This window comes from Oncorhynchus mykiss, chromosome 27 (genome assembly GCF_057628025.1).
Source record: "Oncorhynchus mykiss isolate SJ-2025 chromosome 27, ASM5762802v1, whole genome shotgun sequence".
Taxonomy (NCBI): Eukaryota; Metazoa; Chordata; class Actinopteri; order Salmoniformes; family Salmonidae; genus Oncorhynchus; species Oncorhynchus mykiss.
Genome location: NC_143048.1, coordinates 29,237,027 through 29,259,303, shown reverse-complemented (window position 1 = coordinate 29,259,303; position 22,277 = coordinate 29,237,027). Strand labels below are relative to the sequence as shown.

Sequence of the window (22,277 nt, the reverse complement as noted above, 5' to 3'; positions counted from 1 at the left end):
AACAAATTCTAATTTTACAAAGACGGCCTACATCTCTCCCTGTCATGTTGGTTTCTGTTGGATGTGGTTGGCATTTTGTTTTATACTGTATGTCTTAAGACATACACAGCAGGAAATGTTTCATTGGGTTTCATCATTAGCTGATGTTAAAACTATAGAAAAGAAGATCCCCCAGACAGACAGACACATGTCAGGACCAAGATAGGAAGCATCTTGAGACTACTGAGAAGCACCCAATGAGTTTCATTTCATCCCCGACTGTCCTCAGATGCGTCCTCCAGGGAGAGGCTGTGTGACTCTTTGTGAGGACGTCTTTTAGCAGTAATTTCATCAGTCACCTCGCCACACACTGAAGGACACTGCTGAATACTTCACATGAGTGTCAGGAGTGGAAGAACAGGCTGCAGCGGATCTCTCTCTCTCTCACACACACACACACACAAACAAAGCCAAACATCAACACACGTCACACAGCCAAAAATCAACACACACACACACACACACACACACACACACACACACACACACACACACACACACACACACACACACACACACACACACACACACACACAAGCGAACATCAACACACGTCACACAGCCGAACATCAACACACACAGCTGTGATGCCCGCTATATTCCAGCTAGCAGCACTAGTTTACCAAACAGACTACTTAATAATCCTAGAGAGAGAGTGTGGACGTTTCGAGGCAGAGACAATGATGACTCACCCAGCTGACAGTCTCAGTCTCTGAATAGCAGCGATATGAGTGTGAATAGGAGAGCTCTCCTGCCTCTGAATAGCCATAGCACAGAGTTTACCTTGATGTGACACATCCATTCAAACACTATCCTCAGATGCTGCATTTTTTTATGGCTCTTTGCTTCGCCAATACAATAGCGGTTTGTGTGCCAGTCAATTCACTGTGGGGAACTGGACAATTACTGGCAAGCTGTTCTAAATGTAACCTCCAGGACCCAGTTTAACAGCTAGGGTAATGGAGGGGGGATGAGCGGAGAGGACCAACAGAACAGACAGAGTGATACAAAAGGACAATCATATGCGTTCCAAATGCAGAATGGATTAGAGTGAAACGCATCTGCTGCAAAACCACAGCGGCGAAGGCAAATGTGAAACATCACTCTCCGTCTCACTTTGAAAGTCCCGGGAACAGAAGGGTATTTTATTCTCTCACCATCATGGAAATGGTTTGCCATTACCCTTGCTGCCATTGTCTGACCATCTAGCTGGATGTTTACAAGTTGTATTCCTAATAGCCGTGACATTTGTGTTGTTGACCCGGGTGCCCCGCACTCCAATCAAACCAATCACACAGCCAGGGGACAATAAACAGGCCTTTTCATCCACGTTAAACCATACTAGCATCAGGTAAAACACTTTTAACCTAAGACTGACCTCACTACGCCTCTCTCTCTCTCCCCCTCTCCATCTGTCCCTCCCTCCCTCTCTCCAACCTCCAATATCAGTCTCTAGAGTCAGGCTCCTTGAAACACCCCCAGAGCCCCTGTTCCACCAGCTAGTAGCTATGGCCACCAAGCGTGCCCTGTGGGAGTGTTCCCACAACCAGAACTAGAGGAGAGGGACCACTGACTCCTGAGTGGAGCAGAGAACCCTGGGAATAGTGCTAGGAGCTCATGAAGTATGCATGGAGCTGAAGGTCAGAGTTCATACATTCAAATCCCTGTTCTAAACAGCAGTATTTATTCAAATGGAACACATTCCAACATTTTGTTTTACAACTATTTGTTGGAATGACTGAAATAAAGGAACATTTAAACATGTGTAGAGCTGTCCGACCGCCTGACGCTAAGCTGCTGACACACTAAACACAGTACAACCACGTCACACACAGCACACTACTTTGGGACACAAGGTTGTCCGTTAAGCAGAAAGACATGATAGACCTGTTTTTATCAGGCTGCTGCTGCAATTAAGGCCATAAACATGGAGTGGTGATGCACTCCTGTGTACAGATGTGAACTTGACCCTCTCCAGCATATTTTGGCTCATTATTTAAAAAGAAGATGGAGAACAAGCTATATGATGAAAAATGGCTACGTTTTGACGAAGGTACAGCCGACTGGAGTTAGCTGCTTATTTTTATTGATATATCTGTTAGGTTCTTATTTTGCAGAGTAAATAACTCACGGACACTAGAGAAGCTTTAACCAAGTTTAATTCGTCCCAAAGGTTCTGTACAGCTGTAATTCAGACAATCCAACATTCCTCACATCACAGATATATATATCCCACTTAAGACACTCCTCCTTCTCTCCAATCCTTACATCTTATGGTTCTACAGGAAAAGAATAACAGGCTACTAAACCCTTATTACTCCCTTCAGGGGATCTAACCTCACCTCCTGACCTCAACCCCTCCTTCACCTAATCCACAGATGTCCATCTGTCTCCCCTATATCAACACTATATCCCTATATCCTCCAATCGGTCCAACACATTCAAAAACCATTCTGTCTTTCTACAGATCTCACTCCTTAATATACTATGCGTCTGATCTATCATGTCTTTAATATCTCAATGTTCAAAATGTTGAATCCAACATATCGTAATAATATTACATTGCGATATGCACTTGTGCCTGTGTGCGTGTGTATGAGTAAACGGTGAGCTCTTTTGTGTAGATCCAGTGAAAAGAAGGAAAAACAGGCCATCAAGCTTTAGTGTGGAGCCAGCGCTCTGTCTTTGGAAAGTCCTCTGCTTTAGAGAGAAGCCTCCCCGCTAAAACCAGATAAGGCCTGGAGATAAGAGGAGGAGATAAATGCAAGCACGCGTCCGGCTCTGCCCACTATCAGCAGTGTTATCAGACCACACAGACCCTCTTTGTTCTGTAACCCTTTCCTCCTAGTCAGCCCCCAAAACGCCTGGCCAAATCCCTATCAACACATCACATGATGGGAGAAAGGGATAGAGGGGGAGGCAGGCCAATTCAATTCACAGTGAATAAAACAACCATATAGGGTCAATCTAACAGGGTGTAAGTGTTTGTGCATGCATCTATAGGGGTATTATATACAGTAAAAGTCAACAGTCTGGACACACCTACTCATTCAAGGGTTTATCTTTATTTTTAGTATTTTCTACATTGTATAACGCTGAAGACATCAAAACTATGAAATAACACTTATGGAATCATGTAGTAAGCAAAAAAGTGTTAAACAAATCAGCCACCCTTTGCACTGATGACAGCTTTTCACAGTCTTGGCATTCTCTCAACCAGCTTCATGAGGTAGTCACCTGGAATGCATTTCAATTAACAGGTGTGCCTTGTTAAAAGTTAATTTGTGGAAGTTATTTCCTTAATGCGTTTGAGCCAATCAGTTGTGTTGTGACAAGGTAGGGGTGGTATACAGAATATAGCCCTATTTGGTAAAATACCAAGACCATATTATGGCAAGAACAGCTCAAATAAGCAAAGAGAAACGACAGTCCATCATTACTTTAAGACAAAAAATGGAACGTTTCTTCAAGTGCAGTTGCAAAAACCATCAAGCGCTATAATGAACTGGCTCTCATGAGATCTGCCAAGGGAAAGGAGGACCCAGAGTTACCAGCCTCAGAAATAGGCAATTAACTGCACCTCAGATAGCAGCCCAAATAAATGCTTCACAGAGTTCAAGTAACAGACACATCTCAACATCAACTGTTCAGAGGAGATAGTGTGAATCAGACCTTCATGGACGAATTGCTGCATAAACAAAACACTACTAAAGGACAGCAATAAGAAGAAGAGACTTCAATGTAACTACAATGTTGCTGATCCATCTTCATTCAATTCTAACAGTTTTAAAGTCACGGATGGCCTCATAGTGAAATCCCAAAGCGGTTTCCTTCCTCTCCAGCAACTGAGTTAGGAAGGACATCTGTATCTTTGTAATGGCTGGGTGTATTGCTACACCATCCAAAGAGTAATTCATAACTGCATCATGATCAAAGTGATATTCAATGTCTGCTTCTTTTTTTTTTAAAACACATCTACCAATATGTTCCCTTTTTTGCGAGGCATTGGAAGACCTCCCTGATCTTTGTGGTTGAATCTGTGTTTGAAATTCACTGCTCGACTGAGGGACCTTACAGATTAATTGAATGTGTGGGGTGCAGATATGAGGTAATCATTTAAAAATCATGTTAAACACTATTATTGCACAATGAGTGAATCCATGTAACTTATTATGTAACTTATTATGCAAATGTTTTACTCTTGAACTTATTTAGGCTTTCCATAACAAAGGGGTTGAATACTTATTGACTCAAAGATATTTTCATTTTTAATGAATTTGTAAAAACAAATCAAAAAACATAATTCCACTTTGACATTTTGGGGTATTGTGTGTAGGTAGGTAAGTGACAGAACAACAAAATGTGGAAAAAGTCCAGGAGTGTGAATACTTTCTGAAGGCACTGCCAAAAAATAAATACAAATAACAACAGTGTCTGGACAGGGCGTTTGGCCACCACGAGCCACCAGAAGAGCTTCAATGCGCCTCGGCATAGATTCTACAAGTGTCTGGACAGGGCGTTTGGCCACCACGAGCCACCAGAAGAGCTTCAATGCGCCTCGGCATAGATTCTACAAGTGTCTGGAACTCTAATGGAGGGATACAACACCATTGTTTCACGATACATTCCATCATTTGATGTTTTGTGCCACAACAGAATCTCCCATAAGTATTTAAAGTTTTAAAGTCACGTGCACAAGTACAGTGAAATGCTTTTCTTGTCAGCTTTAACCACAACAGTGCAGTAATCAATAACAAATGTAATACAAAAAATAACAAGGTAGATCAAAAACACAAGTAATTAAAATAAGAAATAAGAAGAACACGAGAAAGTAAGTAAGCATATTATATACAGGGTCAGTCAGTTCCAGTAGCATATTTACAATGTGCAGGGATACTGGATCGATAGATATGTATTGGGGTAAGGTGACTAGGCATCAGGATATAAGATAAACAGAGTCGCAGCAGCGTATATGATTGTATGTGAGTAAATGTATCTGTCTATTGTGTGTTGGAGTGTCAGTGTGTTTGAGTGTGTAGGGCCCGGTGAGTGTGCATAGAAAACAGAAAGGGTGAACTCAGTCTGTGTAGCCATTTCGTTAGCTATTTAGTTAGCTATTTAGTTAGCTATTTAGCAGGCTTATGGCTTGGGGATAGAAGCTATTCAGGGGCCTGTTGGTTTCAGACTTGATACACTGTTACCGCTTGCCGTGCAGAAGCAGAGAGAACAGTCTATGGCTTGGGTGGGTGGAGTCTTTTAACGTTGCCCAGGCCTTCCTTTCACATAGCCTGGTAGAGGTCCTGGATGGCAGGGAGATCAGCTCCAGTGATGTACAAGGCTCGCCGCATCACCCTCTGTAGCACCATGCCATCAAAGGTGGTACTATTGCCATACCAAGCTGTGATGCAGCCGGTCAAGATGCGCTCAATGGTACAACAGTAGGACTTTTTGAGGATTTGAGGGCCCATGATAAACCTTTTCAACTTTCTGATGGGGAAGAGGCCCTGTCGCACCTTCTTTACCACTGTGAGGGTGTGTGGACCATTTTAAGTTCTTAGTGATTTGGACACGGAGGAACTTGAAACTCTCGACCCGCTCCACTGCAGCCCTGTCGATGTGGATGGGGGCGTGCTCGCCACGCAGTTGTGGGCGAACAAGGAGTACAGGAGGGGACTAAGCACACTCCCCTGTGGGGCCCCCGCGTTGAGGGTCAGCGTGGTGGAGGTGATGTTCCCTACCCTCAACACCTGGGGTCGGCCCGTCAGGAACTCTAGGATTTAGCTACAGAGAGGTGTTCAGTCCCAGGGTCCTAAGCTTGGCGACAAGCATATATATATATATATATATATATATATATATATATATATATATATTATTATATATTTTTTTAAATAGGTTGAGATCTGGTGACTGAGACACACACACTCTTTGAGTTTTCAAAGTCACTGAGATTTCTTCTTCCAACAATTGTAGCCAAAATAATGGGCAACTGGGCATTTTTATACATGACCCTAAGCATGATGGGATGTTAATTGCACCTGCTTTCAATATACTTTGTATCCCTCATTTACTCAAGTGTTTCCTTTATTCTGGCAGTTACATGTATACAGTATATAGTGTATATATACAAGTACGGGCTATAACCTATAGTCAGAGGCCATTGACCATGAATTCACTGCATGGAGAATGAAACTATTCTTTCACACACTAACATCCATGGTTCACACACCAATAGATAGCAGGGTAATAAGCACAACATGAGGGAGATAGTATGTTGACTGACTTACCTCTGTGTCTGTTAGTCGTTTTGTCAAACATAAGCATGGCGTCCTCCACCTGCAAGACACAAAAACAGGAAGAGATTAGTCTTGATAAAAACCAACTGAAAGAGAGGAAGACAGAGATGGAGACAGATGGAGAGGGACTGTGATTAAAAGTGAAAGACAGACAGACAGACAGACAGACAGACAGACAGACAGACAGACAGACAGACAGACATATGGCCGTGTGACATATGTCCCTAGATGTGTTGAGTGAGTAATGACTGTGCTGTGTCGTCACAAGGTCAAGAACATGCTGGACCCTGAGAGAGGCTCAGTGTGTGAGTTTGCAAGAACACGAGTGACAGTGCCAACTCAAGCACAGCAACGGAATCATGATTTGGAGATAGGTGGACACACACATAGGCTTTCTATCTCTCTGTGTCACAGACACACATTCCAGCAAATGCCTCATAAAACCACACACACAATCCAAAATATGCCAAAAAAACACACTCTCCCTCTCAGGTGTACCTGAGACCCCGCCCCAAACCCCCTTCCACACAGACCACTATAAATACAGAAATGTTGTGTAAAGTACAGTCTCCGTCTTGCCTACTAAAAACACTTTAGCTATGTTCGAATACTACCCGCACTAACCATATTATTTGTGACGTGAATTGAGTATATACAGTTGAAGTCGGAAGTCTACATACACCTTAGCCAAATACATTTAAACTCAGTTTTTCACAATTCCTGACATTTAATTCTAGTAAAAATTGCATCTTAGGTTAGTTAAGATGCCCACTTTATTTTAAGAATGTGAAATGTCAGAATGATAGTAGAGAGAAGGATTTATTTCAGCTTTTATTTCTTTCATCACATTCCCAGTGGGTCAGAAGTTTACATACACTCAATTAGTATTAGGTAGCATTGCCTTTAAATTGTTTTAAAAAGTTTTGGGTAGCCTTTGTCATGACGTTGGCCTGGGGTTAGGTTTATGACGGTCATAAATACTCTTCACCCCTTTTTCCTCTCTCTACCCTACTGATGTGAAATTTGAAAACCCCTTGGTTAACATAGAGATTCTGGGAACATCAGAAGGTGGGGGGAAATTAACTATATTCTGGTAAGCATGGCTACTTAATGAATATGATGTTCGGTTGTCATCTGGGACATTATCCTCAATGATAGGATGACATAAACTCTACAGTGGAAAGTCAAAGTTATCGGATTCACATGGAATTGTTGTTAAATTTAAATGTTTGAATATAAAATTATTGGTGAAAAGATTAAATGTAATTTTAGCTTCCAAATGAGAGATTTGGGTTTTCATAAGGTTAGGGCTCTGCTCAATCAGTGGCCCGCCCCTGTGAAGAGTCATGGGTTATAAAACTTTTCAAATACACCCTTCTCGCTCCACTATATAAAGCCTTGATGAAAATGTAACCTCCTGTTCCAAGTACGTGAGGTCTGCAGCCTCTGCGTTAAAAGGACTAACATGTCAACTACAGAACTAAGCCAACCTCAGCGTGAGTTTTGGTTGCGAATGGTATGAACTTTGAACTCTTATTCACTACAGAAGTGATACCTCCTAGCCGTTGAGTTAGCAACAGCAGCTGCAAATGCGGGCTAGGAAAGAACAGACAGAGTCTACCACACAACGACATTACTACAACGTATCCAATTGACCACCAGAGACATTCTCCAAAGGACAAAGGACTCGGTTTGGCAACACGGCCTTCCATCTACCACCAACCTACCGAAGCGCAGCTTAGAGTAAATATTTATTGCATTTTCCTTTTCCAAATGGGCGATAATTTAGAATGCATAAGATACTGTATTTATGATAGCACAGCTTCTCCCTTTGTCCCTCAGTCTTCCCGCTCTTTCACTCAAACCCAGCCCTTTTCTTTTGTGTAACCAGCTGTCATATCTGTTCAGTCTGCTAGTGATGTTTTCGTTTATGACGTAATTTGTAATCAAGGTATGATTCATTCTTTGTATATGTAATTCTGTGTGATTAGTCAGGTATTTAGTAAATAAATAATTAAACCCAATTTTGTATTGCTGATTCAACTTGTTAGCCAGGGTTCGTGAACCAAGAATTTACAACTTTCAGATGAGACTGAATTAAGGTGACGATTAATATTGACTGCTATTGATGTAAAATATTACTAGGTCTTTAAGAGTTTATTCGGAAGATAACAGCTCTATAAATATTATTTTGTGGTGCCCCGACTCTCTAGTTAATTACATTTACATGATTAGCTCAATCAGGTAATATTAATTACGTAGAAAGGATTTTATAGAATAATCCGGCATAGCCAAAGACACGACACCTTCCACAAGCCTCCCACAATAAATTGGGTGAATTTTGGCCCATTCCTCCTGACAGAGCTGGTGTAACTGAGTCAGGTTTGTAGGCCTCCTTGCTCGCTCACACATGCTTTTTCAGTTCTGCCCACAAATTTTCTACGGGATTGAGGTCAGAGCTTTGTGATGGCCACTCTAATACCTTGACTTTGTTGTCCTTAAGCAATTTTGCCACAACGTTGGAAGTATGCTTGGGGTCATTGTCCATTTGGAAGACCCTTTTGCGACCAAGCTTTAACTTCCTGACTGATGTCTTGAGATGTTGCTTCAATATATCCACATCCTTTGCCCTCCTCATGATGCCATCTATTTTGTGAAGTGCACCAGTCCTTCCTGCAGCAAAGCACCCCCACAACATGATGCTGCCACCCCCATGCCTCACGGTTGGGATGGTGTTCTTCGGCTTGCAAGCCTCCCCTTTTTCCCTCTAAACATAACGATGGTCATTATGGCCAAACAGTTCTATTATTGTTTCATTAGACCAGAGGACATTTCTCCAAAAGGTACGATCTTTGTCCCCATGTGCAGATGCAAACCGTAGTCTGGCTTTTTTATGGCGGTTTTGGAGCAGTGGCTTCTTCCTTGTCTTTCAGGTTATGTCGATATTGGACTTGTTTTACTGTGGATATAGATACTTTTGTACCTGTTTCCTCCAGCATCATCACAAGGTCCTTTGCTGTTGTTCTGGGATTGATTTGCACTTTTCGCACCAAAGTACGTTCATCTCTAGGAGACAGAACGTGTCTCTTCCTGAGCGGTATGACGGCTGCGTGGTCCCATGGAGTTTATACTTGCGTACTATTGTTTGTATAGATGAACGTGGTACCATCAGGCGTTTGGAAATTGCTCCCAAGGATGAACCAGACTTGTGGAGGTTTAAATTTTTTCCCCCTGAGGTCTTGGCTGATTTCTTTTGATTTTCTTTTTCTGATTTCTTTTGATGTCGAGCAAATAGGCACTGAGTTTGAAGGTAGGCTTTGAAATACATCCACAGGTACACCTCCAATTGACTCAAATGATGTCAATTAGCCTATCAGAAGCTTCTAAATCCATTACATAATTTTCTGGAATTTTCCAAGATGTTTAAAGGCACAGTCAACATAGTGTATGTAAACTTCTGACCCACTGCAATTGTGATACAGTGAATTAAAAGTGAAATAATCTGTCTGTAAACAATTGTTGGAAAAATTACTTGTGTCATGCACAAAGTAATGTCCTAATCGACTTGCCAAACCTAAAGATTGTCAACAAGAGATTTGTGGAGTGGTTGAAAAGCACATTTTAATGACTCCAACCTAAGTGTATGTAAACTTTCGACTTCAACTGTATGCTGTATGCTTATTGGTCATAGTATGGATATAGTTAGTATACCAAATGTCCCCGGATGTCGTATTAAATTCACCAAAATACAAAGTATACAAGGGCCCATAATGCAATTCTTCAGAAAATGGGTGTGGCTTTACAACGTTTTCAGATTTGAAGAAAATGGCGCTAAATATGCAACCGAAGTCCGACAAGAGCGCATTCAAATTCATTGATTTAACTAATTATGACAAATGTTAAGAAAATGTTGAGCAATGTAATAAAGTTATGACGTGTCAAATAAGTTCATTTACATTGGCTGACAATTTGTTAGCTACGCTATCCTTACAAACCGCATAGCATTACATCAGTATGTACCGACCGGTATGTTACCTAACAGGTTATGAATACATCAAACTTGCCAGGCAGTATATTAACTATCTGCTATCTAACTAACTACCCAGCATTTATTGACTTGATTATTCACATCACTCTTAGCTAAGTGGTATAGTCGTTGCGCGTTTCAATGGATATTGATAATTCTGGCTATCTACTCCAATTTCAGAGCACTCTAGTCTGAGTGTGTCAGAGCGCACAATAACTGATGAATTTACAACGCTCAACAGCCATTGAATATGTCCGGTGTCAGTAAACGTTGGCAAATTGTTGCCAGCAGCACTGTTACAGTCACCAACGATCTGGATAACATGTAAACAGCCTAACCAGCTCTGCTAGGATGAGTAAAATGGTCAGAGTGTTCTCTCATTTATGTCTGGAAGTAGCTAGCCAAAGTTACCCAGTTAGCTTGGGTGCTTGACTGCCTTTGCCCAACTCATCGGCCAGAGCGTCCAGTGAGCGCCCAGAACGCTCCGAGAGCGAAACACTCTGAATTTACAAATAGACAATCTGACAATGCTCTAGATTTACAAAAGCCCAGAGCGTACTCTGGCACTCCAGATTGAATTTACAAACACTCCAGAAATCGTAAAATGTTTAGCTAGTCATTTGTTATGCTATGACAAATGAACTAATAGAATATAGTATGTAGTATATACTCATTAAGTATGTAGTATACAGTATGTCAGTATGGGTATTCGAACACAGCTTATGCTTCAACTCACCCTCAGTACTACCTTCCCTTCCCCAGAAGTCGCGCATCAATCTCTCACTAAGAGCCCTGTTGCTATAAGCCATAATCATATTCATCAGGCTCAATCAGCTACAATGAGGATTCATCTGGCTGTCTGTCCCCCTGATGGAGATAGACACTAAACTCCACTACCGCACACGGAACACAGCGGACATACATATAGCCACACTAACATATATTTATGTGACAGTGTAGAAGTGGAGCATTGTGTTATTTTCAGGAAGAAGGCGTCCCTGAGACCTGGACCACTAGTGGTGTGGCTGCCTCACATACAGCTGTTAAGTTAAGAGAGGGAGAGAAATGGCTGGACACAGCAGGATATGTAGGTGGGGGGGTCAGACCTTTAAAAGTCGCTATGGATATGTAGGGGGGGGTGACGGAGCCCGCCTGGGCAGTGTTCCCCAGTCACTGTTGCTAGGTAACAGTGTGTGAGTGAATGAGAGTGTGTGTCTGTGTCTGTGTGTGTGTGTGTGTGTGTGTGTGTGTGTGTGTGTGTGTGTGTGTGTGTGTGTGTGTGTGTGTGTGTGTGTGTGTGTGTGTGTGTGTGTGTGTGTGTGTGTGTGTAATAGTAGAGGTGTAGAGCTGTCCCAGCCAGCAAATTATGGGAGGGGACAGCACCAGAGGCTGCCTAATTTGTAACTGTATGACTGGATAAAGGCCACAGTTGCCAGCACACACACACCCTCTCCCCTACTTCTCTACACTGGTGGCTGAGGCTCTGTGTCACCTGTTACCATGTAACAGTATGGTAGGGAGTATTACTGCTTCACTGCAGCTGGGGAGGCTCTCCTTTTGTTTCCCTTCACCTCTGTCTATCCCTGCTAGGTGCAGCGGTGTAAAGTATTTAAGTGAAAATACTTAAGTTGTTTTTTGGGGTATCTGTGCTTTACTTTACTGTTTATAATTGTGTTTATAATTTTGACTACTTTTACTTCACGAAATTCCTTAAGAAAATATTGTACTTTTTACTCCATACATTTTCCTTGACACCCAAAAGTACTTGTTACATTTTGAATGGTTAGTAGGACAGGAAAATGGTCCAATTCACGCACTTATAAACAAAACATCCCTGGTCATCAAATCAAATTGTATTAGTCACATGCGCCAAATACAACAGGTGTAGGTAGACCTTACAGTGAAATGCTTACTTTCAAACCCCTAACCAGCAATGCAGTTTAAAATCCCTACTGTCATCCCTACGGATCTGGCGGACTCACTAAACACACATGCTTTGTTTGTAAATTATCTCTGAATGTTGGAGTGTGCAACTGGCTATCCGTAAATGTATTTTGAAAAACAAGAAAATGCTGCTGTCTGGTTTGCTTAATATAAGGAATTTGAAATGATTTATACTTTTACTTTTGACACTTAAGTATATTTTAGAAATGTACATTCACTTTTCATACTTAAGTAAGTTTTGAACCAACATTTTTTTAAACTTTTACACAAGTAGAATTTTACTGGCTGACATTTACTTTTACTTGAGTCATTTTCTATTAAGGGATCTTTAAGTATGACAACTGGGTACTTTTTCCACCACTGGCTAGAGTGTGTCGCCCTGAATTCATTCAATCAGAAATGAGCCTGACCTTTTACTTGTTAGCCCGGGCGCATGTGCTGCGTGTGTGCTGTGCGTGTGTGTGTGTGTGCTGCGTGTGTGTGTGTGCTGCGTGTGTGTGTGTGCTGCGTGTGTGTGTGTGTGTGTGTGTGTGTGTGTGTGTGTGCTGCGTGTGTGTGTGTGTATATGTGTGTGCTGCGCATGTGTGTGTGTGTGCTGCACGTGCGTGTGTGTGTGTGCTGCACGCGCGTGTGTGTGCTGCATGCGCGTGTGTGTGTGTGTGTGCTGCGTGTATGTGTGTGCTGCATGTGTGTGTGTGTTCCATGTGTGTGCGCTGCGTGTGTGCTGCGTGTGTGAGTGTGTGTGTGCGTGTGTGTGTGCGTGAGAGAGGGGGAGAGAGAGTTATGAGGCAAGAGCACTGTCCCCAAAGAGGGTACGAGGTTCAGATCGATGCAAAGCGGCCACTTTAGCAACCATTTGCACCAAGTAGCATAGTGACGGACATCTCCTAATGCATTCAGATGTGCCGAGGAATTAATTAGCCAGCTCTCACACACACACCCAACCACCCACACAGGGCAACAGCTCAATCACTCTTCTCTGTATGGCCTCTGGCTCCAGTTAAAAGCCCCTGTGTCAGAGTGTTAAACCTGAGCTGGTCGGGCTACTCTGACATTAAACGCCATTACAGCTAATTGGTGCAGCCACCGCAGCTTTTACTGTCCGTCCAGCGATCTGCAGAGAGGGCTTAATACAGAGACATAGGCCAGGCACAATGACTAATGTCATCATAATGCCTGCTTTATTACGGCACACAGAGAGCTGCACCTGCCCCTGCTGCTGTTAATGTGCTTTCAAATGGAGTGAAGCTACTAACTGGAGGGGGACAGTAGTGGGTGGATGTAGAGGGGTAGTGCAGTGAGGGGAGGAGGTAGGGAGGTAGAGCAGTGAGGGGGTGGAGGTAGGGAGGTAGAGCAGTGAGGGGGTGGAGGTAGGGAGGTAGTGCAGTGAGGGGGTGGAGGTAGGGAGGTAGAGCAGTGAGGGGGGTAGGGAGGTAGTGCAGTGAGGGGGTGGATGTAGAGGGGTAGTGCAGTGAGGGGAGGAGGTAGGGAGGTAGTGCAGTGAGGGGAGGAGGTAGGGAGGTAGAGCAGTGAGGGGGGGTAGGGAGGTAGAGCAGTGAGGGGGTGGAGGTGATGAGGTAGAGCAGTGAGGGGGGTGGGGGTAGGGGGAGTAGAGCAGTGAGGGGGTGGAGGTGGGGTGGGTAGAGCAGTGGGGGGGGGGGGTAGAGCAGTGAGGCGGTGGGGGTAGGGGGGGTAGAGCAGTGGGGGGTTGGAGGTAGGGGGAGTAGAGCAGTGGGGGGGTGGGGGTAGGGGGGGTAGAGCAGTGGGTGGGTGGGGGTAGGGGAGTAGAGCAGTGAGGGGTGGAGATTAATGTTTCTTATAGGCAGGGGATCGGAACTCTGGAGATGCAACACAGTATCACTTACATCTTTGCACTGGATTAGGGCACGCACACACCCAGACTTGAGGACTTCAGGTGACTAGTTGGCAACCCCAAAAGTGAAAGGGCCACAACGTTTGGCCAACCAGCTTGAGATGCCACTACATTATGCTCCTAATATAAAACACATTTAACCATTAGGTTTCAGATTAAGACATATGAACTTTCAACCACCATGGACTGTAATCAATATTCTGGTCGAAATCAGACTTGCAAAAACAAACATATAAACTCACACACACTCAAGTTAGTTATGCAGCAAAACATTTCTTGGCAGGTCTCTCAATTAAAGCCGCTAACATTTGTTGCTGACACTGTTCCCTGCTGCCAATTTCTCTTTCAGGTGGTTGAGGTAAGTTTGTTGACAGCATGTTTTACTTACGCTGGAAATATAATTGGATATTGGGAGCTTTTTTTAAGAACTGCAAAAAGTATTACCGGAGGGCTGGAGGGAATAAAAGCTTGGGGAGGCGGGACGCGCTGCCTGGCAGACAGACACAGGTAGATTGTGTTTCTATCCAGGGGAAAATGGAAGGAATGCTATCCAACACTTAGTTAAATTCACCAGGACCACTGGGACAGTCAGACAGACCAACATCTACCACCTGTAATTCAGTGAGATGCTAAATTTCACTTCCTTACTGAGGAAAGCAGTGACAACAAAAAGTACATCTTGCCTATCCCACCAGACGCAATTATGATAACTACGCAAAAGGATAAACGTGCACACATTTCTTTTTTTACATTTTTATCATTTTTATCATTTTTATCATTTTTAAAGCAGCAAAGTGTTGTGTGGCTGGGAGTGCTGTAGGAAGCAGCGGGTGAAGGCTGAAATTCAAGGCTTGGTTTAATGAGTTTTGACCAAGTATGTACAGTGCCTATAGAAAGAATTCACACCCCTTGACTTTGTACCCTACACTTACAATTATCTGTAAAGTCCTTCAGTCGAGCAGTGAATTTTAAACAGATTCAACCACAAAAACCAAGGAGGATTTAAAATGCCTCGCAAAGGACACCTATTGGCAGATGGGTCAAAACAAAAAAGCAGACCTTGAATACCCCTTTGAGCATGGTGAAGTTATTAATTACACTTTGGATGGTGTATCAATACACCCAGTCACTACAAAGATACAAGCGTACTTCCCAACTCAGGTGCCGGAGAGGAAGGAAACCTCTCTGGGATTTCGCCATGAGGTCAATGGTGACTTTAAAACAGAGTTTAATGGCTTTGATAGGAGAAAACTGAGGATGGATCGCCAACATTGTAGTTCCTCCACAAAACTAACCTAAATGACAGAGTGAAAATAAGGAAGCCTGAACAGACTAAAAATATTCCAAAACCAGCCTGTTTGCAACAAGGCACTAAAGTAATACTGAATACAAAGTGTTATGTTTGGGGTAAATCCAATACAACACATTAGTGAGTAACACTCTCCATATCTTCAAGCATAGTGGTAGCTGCATCATGTTATGGATATGCTTGTAACTGTTAAGGACTGGGGGGTTTTCAGGATAAAAAAGAAAGAGCTAAAGAGCTAACCACAGGCAAAATCCTAGAGGAAAACCTGGTTCAATCTGCTTTCCACCAGACACTGGAAGATTAATTCATCTTTCGCCAGGACAATAAACTAAAACACAATGCCAAGTCTACACTGGAGTTGCTTACCAAGAAGACAGTGAATGTTCCTGTGGGGCCGAATTACAGTTTTAACTTAAATCTGTTTGAAAGCGTATGGCAAGACCTGAAAACGGTTGTCTAGTAATGATCAACAACCAATTTGACAGAGCTTGAAGAATTTAGAAAATCATAAATGTGCAGATGTTGTACAATCCAGGTGTGCTCTTAGAACCGTACCCAGAAAGACACACAGCTGGAATTGCTGCCAAAAGTGATTATAACATCTATTGACTCAGGGGGTTGAAAACTTATCTAATTAAGATATATCTATGTTAAATTTTTCATTAATTTAATACAAATGTTAGACATTTTCTTCAACTTTGCAAGATTATTATGTCATTCGTTTACAAAAAATGACAATGAAATCCATTTTAATCCCACTTTGTAACACAACATGTGGAAAAAGTCAAGTGGTGTGAATACTTTCTTAAGGCACTGTATTTAAACCCTGGATGGCTGATGCTATGTATTGGCCAGTGAGAGGCTTTGAAGCCACTGGTCGGCCATATATTCATTCCCGAGAAGAAGCAGTAGGAATGAATGGAATTCTACAGTATTTCAATTAAATGTTTCAAGGACAAGTTGGTGGGAGAGTAACAGAATTGATACTTTATGGATGAAAAAGTTCAAAAGTTTAGGGTCACTTAGAAATGTCCTTGTTTTTGAACGAAAAGCACATATTGATGTCCATTAAAATAACATCAAATTGATCAGAAATACAGCGTAGACATTGTTAATGTTGTAAATGACTATCGTAGCTGGAAACGGCAGGTTTTTTAATGGAAAATCTACCTAGGCGTACAGAGGCCCATTATCAGCAACCATCACTCCTGTGTTCCAATGGCACGTTGTGTTAGCTAATCCAAGTTTATCATTTGTAAAGGCTAATTGGTCATTAGAAAACACTTTTGCAATTATGTTAGCACAGCTGAAAACTGTTGTTCTGATTAAAGAAGCAATAAACCTTTCCTTCTATAGACAAGCTGAGAATCTGGAGCATCAGCATTTGTGGGTTTGATTACAGGCTCAAAATGGCCAGATTCAAAGACCTTTCTTCTGAAACTCGTCAGTCTATTATTGTTCTGAGAAATGAAAGCTATTCCATTAGAGAAATTTAGTTTGAGAAACAGACAGCTCACAAGTCCTCAACTGGCAGCTTCATTAAATAGTACCTGCGAAACACCAATCTCGGAGTCGCCTCTTCACTGTTGATGTTGAGACTGGTGTTTTGAGGGTACTATTTCATGAAGCTGGCAGTTGAGGACAAAAAAATTGCTTTTCTTACAAAAACAAGGACATTTCAAAGTGACCCCAAACTTTAAAACGATAGTGTATATACACATACATATATATATATATATATATATATATATATACACATATATACAGTGGGGCAAAAAAGTATTTAGTCAGCCACCAATTGTGCAAGTTCTCCCACTTAAAAAGATGAGAGAGGCCTGTAATTTTCATCATAGGTACACTTCAACTATGACAGACAAAATTAGAAAAAAATGTTTTAATGAATTTATTTGCAAATTATGGTGGAAAATAAGTATTTGGTCACCTACAAACAAGCAAGATTTCTGGCTCTCACAGACCTGTAACTTCTTCTTTATGACAGCTGCTTAGGTGAACTACTACACTATTTACATTGGCTGCACATTGTGGGAAATACAAGCCTTGCATCTATCCCTGGCTGTGTCTCAGCACTGGAAACAAAAAGGACTGTATATTTTTAAAATCAAATCAAATTTTATTGGTCATATACACATGTTTAGCAGATGTTATTACAGATGTAAAGAAATGCTTGTGCTTCTAGTTCCAACAGGGCAGCAATATCTAACAAGTAATCTAACAATTTCACAACAAATACCTAATACACACAAATCTAAGTAAAGGAATGGAACTAAGAATATATACATATAAATATATGGATGAGCAATGACAGAGCGCTATAGACTAAGATACAGTAGATAGTATAGAATACAGTATATGCATATGAGATGAGTAATGCAAGATATGTAAACATTATTAAAGTGACATTATTAAAGTGTTTTATTTATTAAAGTGGCCAATGATTTCAAGTCTGTGTACGTAGGCAGCAGCATCTCTGTGCTAGCGATGGCTATTTAACAGTCCGATGGCCTTGAGATAGAAGCTGTTTTTCAGTCTCTCGGTCCCAGCTTTGATGCACCTGTACTGACCTCGCCTTCTGGATGATAACAGGTTGAACAGGCAGTGGCTTGGGTGTTTTGTTGTCCTTGATGATCTTTTAGGCCTTCTTGTTACATCGGGTACTGTAGGTGTCCTGGAGGGCAGGTAGTTTGCCCACGGTGATGCTCCCCACCAGGGAGAGCCCTGCGAGACGGGATGCTCTCAATTGTGCATCTGTAAAAGTTTGTGAAGGTTTTAGGTGACAAGCCACATTTCTTGAGCCTTCTGAGGTTGAAGAGGCACTGTTGCGCCTTCTTCAACACACTGTCTGTGTGGGTGGTACATTTCAGTTTGTCAGTGATATGTATGCCAATGAACTTAAAACTTTCCACATTCTCCACTGCTGTCCCTGTCGATGTGGAAAGTGAGGTGCTCCCTCTGCTGTTTCCTGAAGTCCACGATCATCTCCTTTGTTTTATTGACATTGAGTGAGAGGTTATTTTCCTGACACCACACACCCAGAGCCCTCATCTCCCCCTGTAGGCCGTCTTGTCATCGTTGGTAATCAAGCCTACTAGTGGTTAATCGTCTGCAAATTTGATGATTGAGTTGGAGATGTGCATAGCCACGTGCTCATGGGTGAACAGGATGTACAGGAGGGGGCTGAGCACACAACCTTGTGGGGCCCCAGTGTTAAGGATCAGCTAAGTGGAGGTGTTGTTTCCTACCTTCACCACCTGGGAGCGGCCCGTCAGGAAGTCCAGGACCCAGTTGCACAGGGCGGGGTTCAGACCCAGGGTCTCAAGCTTAATGATGAGCTTGGAGGGTACTATGGTGTTGAATGCTAAGCTATGTTCAATGAACAGCATTCTTACATAGGTATTCCTCTTGTCCAGATGGGATAGGGCAGTGTGGTTGCAAACTGAAGTGGGTCTAGGGTGACAGGTAAGGTGGAGATGATATATCCTTGACTGGTCTCTCAAAGCACTTCATGATGACAGTAGAGTGCTACAGGGTGATAGTCATTTAGTTCAGTTACCTTTGCATTCTTGGGTATGTGTGGACAGCAGGCTGGGATAGTGAGAGATTGAATATGTCCGTAAACACACCAGCCAGCTGGTCTGCGCATGGTCTGAGGATGCGGCAAGGGCTGCCATCTGGGCCGGCAGCCTTGCGAGGGTTAACACGTTTAAATGTCTTACTCATGTCGGCCACAGAGGAGAGCCCACAGTCCTTGGTCGCTGGCCGCATCGGCAGCACTGTGTTATCTTCAAAGAGGGCAAAGACGGTGTTTAGCTTGTCCAGCTACTCTCTGTTCATCATATATGCATAGTCACTTTAACGATACCTACATGTACATACTACCTCAATAAGCCTGACTAACAGGTGTCTGTATATAGCCTTGCTACTCTTTTTTCAAATGTCTTTTTACTGTTATATTTCTTTACTTACCTACACACACACACACACACACACACACACACCTTTTTTTCCGCACCATTGGTTAGAGCCTGTAAGTAAGCATTTCAAGGTAAGGTTTACACCTGCTGTATTCGGTGCATGTGACAAATACACTTTGATTTGATAAGCAAGATGCTGGTGTCTGCGACGTGGTTGGTTTTTCTTTTGTAGTCTGTGATGGTCTGTATGCCCTGCCACACACATCTTGTGTCTGAGCCATTGAATTGCGACTCCACCTGGTCTCTATACTGACGTTTTGCCTGTTTGATTGCCTTGCAATCTGTATTCTGCCATTTCAGATGGGTTTTCCCCATATTGCTTTCCACCATCAATGAGATGAAGGAAAGAAAGATTATGAGATCACTGGTGATGAAGGAAAGAGAATGGTAGCCTAGTGGTTAAGAGCGTTGGATCAGTAACCGAAAGGTTGCTGGTTCAAATCCCAGAGCCGATTAGGTGAAAAATCTGCCGATGCCCCCTTGAACAAGGCACTTAACCTTAATTGCCCCTGGATAAGAGTGTCTGCCAAAATGACTCAAATGTAGGAAAAGAAAGACATTGGAACGGTTCGGCTGTCTGGGAAAAGCCAAAGACTATAGCTAAGCTACACTGAAACAAGTGTGATGGGAGAAAGGTAGTCATATACAATGGATTGCAAAGTTGCAGTGCAGAGGCATCGATAGTGGGAGAGGGAGAGAGAGAGAGTGAGGATTTTCATTACACCCTCGTCTATCGATCACTCAATTAATGACAGGGGGCAACCACCTACATCTCAGGGACGGAACGGACCATGCTGCCAGACCACTAAGCAAACATGGCCAGGATAGAGAGGGTAACATAGGAGAATTGGAAATGACAGACAGTGTCAGGGCTCAAACCCATCGCCTGTAAGCAGACCTTCATCGTTTAACTGCCTCACTTTCTATTGTGTGAAATCCTATATACTGCTTTCAGAGGAAGGATAGAGGCAACATGGGATTCTGTCTGTAGCTGGCAACTGTAACATATAGGAACGCCCATATATGAGTAGCTAGTTTCCTTGCACTCCAATCTGGACTGTGACGTGACAGAGGGAGATTGGTCCCCTTGCTCTGTAGCAGCCAGCCACCTCACGCTTCATTCACTTTTATCACTGGTGATTAAACAAGGAGCTCTGGGCTGCACCACTCTCTGTGGAAAACAATGCAATTAATGTCGGTCGCATCAAAACAAAACAGTAAAACGGACAGGATACATCTCCTCTGAGGACTGGGAGGAAGGATGAGCAGTATGTACCAGACTGATTCAGGGTCCTATGGAAAACAGTGGAACTTGCTGCTGTGTGTGGTACACAGTGCTGAGAGCCAAGACAATGAACAGGTATTAATAGGAGAACAGATTACTTAAATTTTAAGAGAAGTGGTTATGCTTGAATACAGCAGGTAGCCTAGCGGTTAAGAGCGTTGGGCCAGTAACCAAAAGGTTGCTGGTTCGAATTCCTGAGCCGACACATTCCAAGATGGCGTAGCAGTTCAGACATCTTTCTCTTTGTCTTGTCGTGTCCTGTGTATATATTTTTAATATTTTTAACCTCAGTTTCAAGAATACTCTCCTGCAACCCGCCTCACCCAATGTGGTATGAATCTGCTATTTTCTATACTTTAGAACCAGAACCCCCAACAGAATCTAGCCAGCTAAGTAGCTACTAGCTAGTAGTCAGTTAGCCACTGCTTGCGGTCATCAATTCACCCTAGCCCGGTCAACTACTGCATGTCTGCACAGCGCGATTAAACCCAGAGCATACCGGACTGCATTTTTCTCCGTTTTCCTCCAGTTTCCTACTGCAAGCTCTAAACCTTTCACCTGGACCATTGCAGCTAGCTAGCTGCTATCCGAGTGGCTACCCCCTGGCTAACGTCTCTGGCCCGAAGCAAGCACCAGTAAGCCTGGAACTAGCCTCGTGCTAAGCCCATCCCGGCTAGCTGAAGAGGTCCATCAGCCACTTCTTGGGCTACAATACATATTTTGCCAATTGACTTGGACCCCTTTACTGCCTACACAGTGCCCCGCTGATTTCACCACGACTGGTCTACCGATGTAATCCGCCCGAGGGGCTTCAACAGGCTCCTACGTCCCCTGAAGGCCCATACGCTAGCCTGCTAGCCACGGCTCGCTAGCTGTCGAGAGCAAATCGGACTGTTAGAGGACCATCAGCCAATTTCTTGGGCTACAATATCTATTTTGCCAACTGGCCTGGACCCTTTAACTGCCTACAAGGAGCCCTGCTTATTCAACACAACTGGTCTGCCAACATAACCGTCCGAGGTACAACAGACTTCTTCCATCGCGACGTCCTTTTACTCTCTGTTCCAAACGCACTAGACGACCAGTTCTTATAGTCTTTAGCCGTAACCTTATCCTACTCCTCCTCTGTTGATGTAGAGGTTAGTCCAAGCCCTGCAGCGCCTAGCTCCACTCCCATTCCCCAGTCGCTCTCATTTGTTGACTTCTGTAACCGTAAAAGACTTGGTTTCATGCATGTTAACATTAGAAGCCTCATCCCTAAGTTTGTTTTACTCCCTGCTTTAGCACACTCTGCCAATCCGGATGTCCTAGCCGTGTCTTGAATCCTAGCTTAGAAAGGCCACCAAAAATCCTGACATTTCGATCCCTAACTGTAACATTTTCCGACAAGATAAAACTGCCAAAGGGGGCGGAGTTGCAATCTACTGCAGAGATAGCCAGCAGAGTTTGGTCATACTATCCAGGTCTGTGCCCAAACAATTTGAGTTTCTACTTAAAATCTACCTCTCCAGA

General features: G+C 43.1%; 1 protein-coding gene across 10 annotated transcripts in view; it reads right to left on the bottom strand.

The window, feature by feature from the left end:
• Window positions 1–22,277, bottom strand: part of LOC110507900 (RNA-binding protein Musashi homolog 2) — a 404,988-nt gene that overhangs the window by 197,596 nt on the left and 185,115 nt on the right. For all 10 annotated transcript variants that reach the window (XM_021588303.3, XM_021588309.3, XM_021588310.3 and 7 more), the window contains exon 7: window positions 6,327–6,375. In XM_021588303.3, the coding sequence (XP_021443978.3) occupies window positions 6,327–6,375 (49 nt within the window). The remainder of the gene's footprint in view (window positions 1–6,326; window positions 6,376–22,277) is intronic.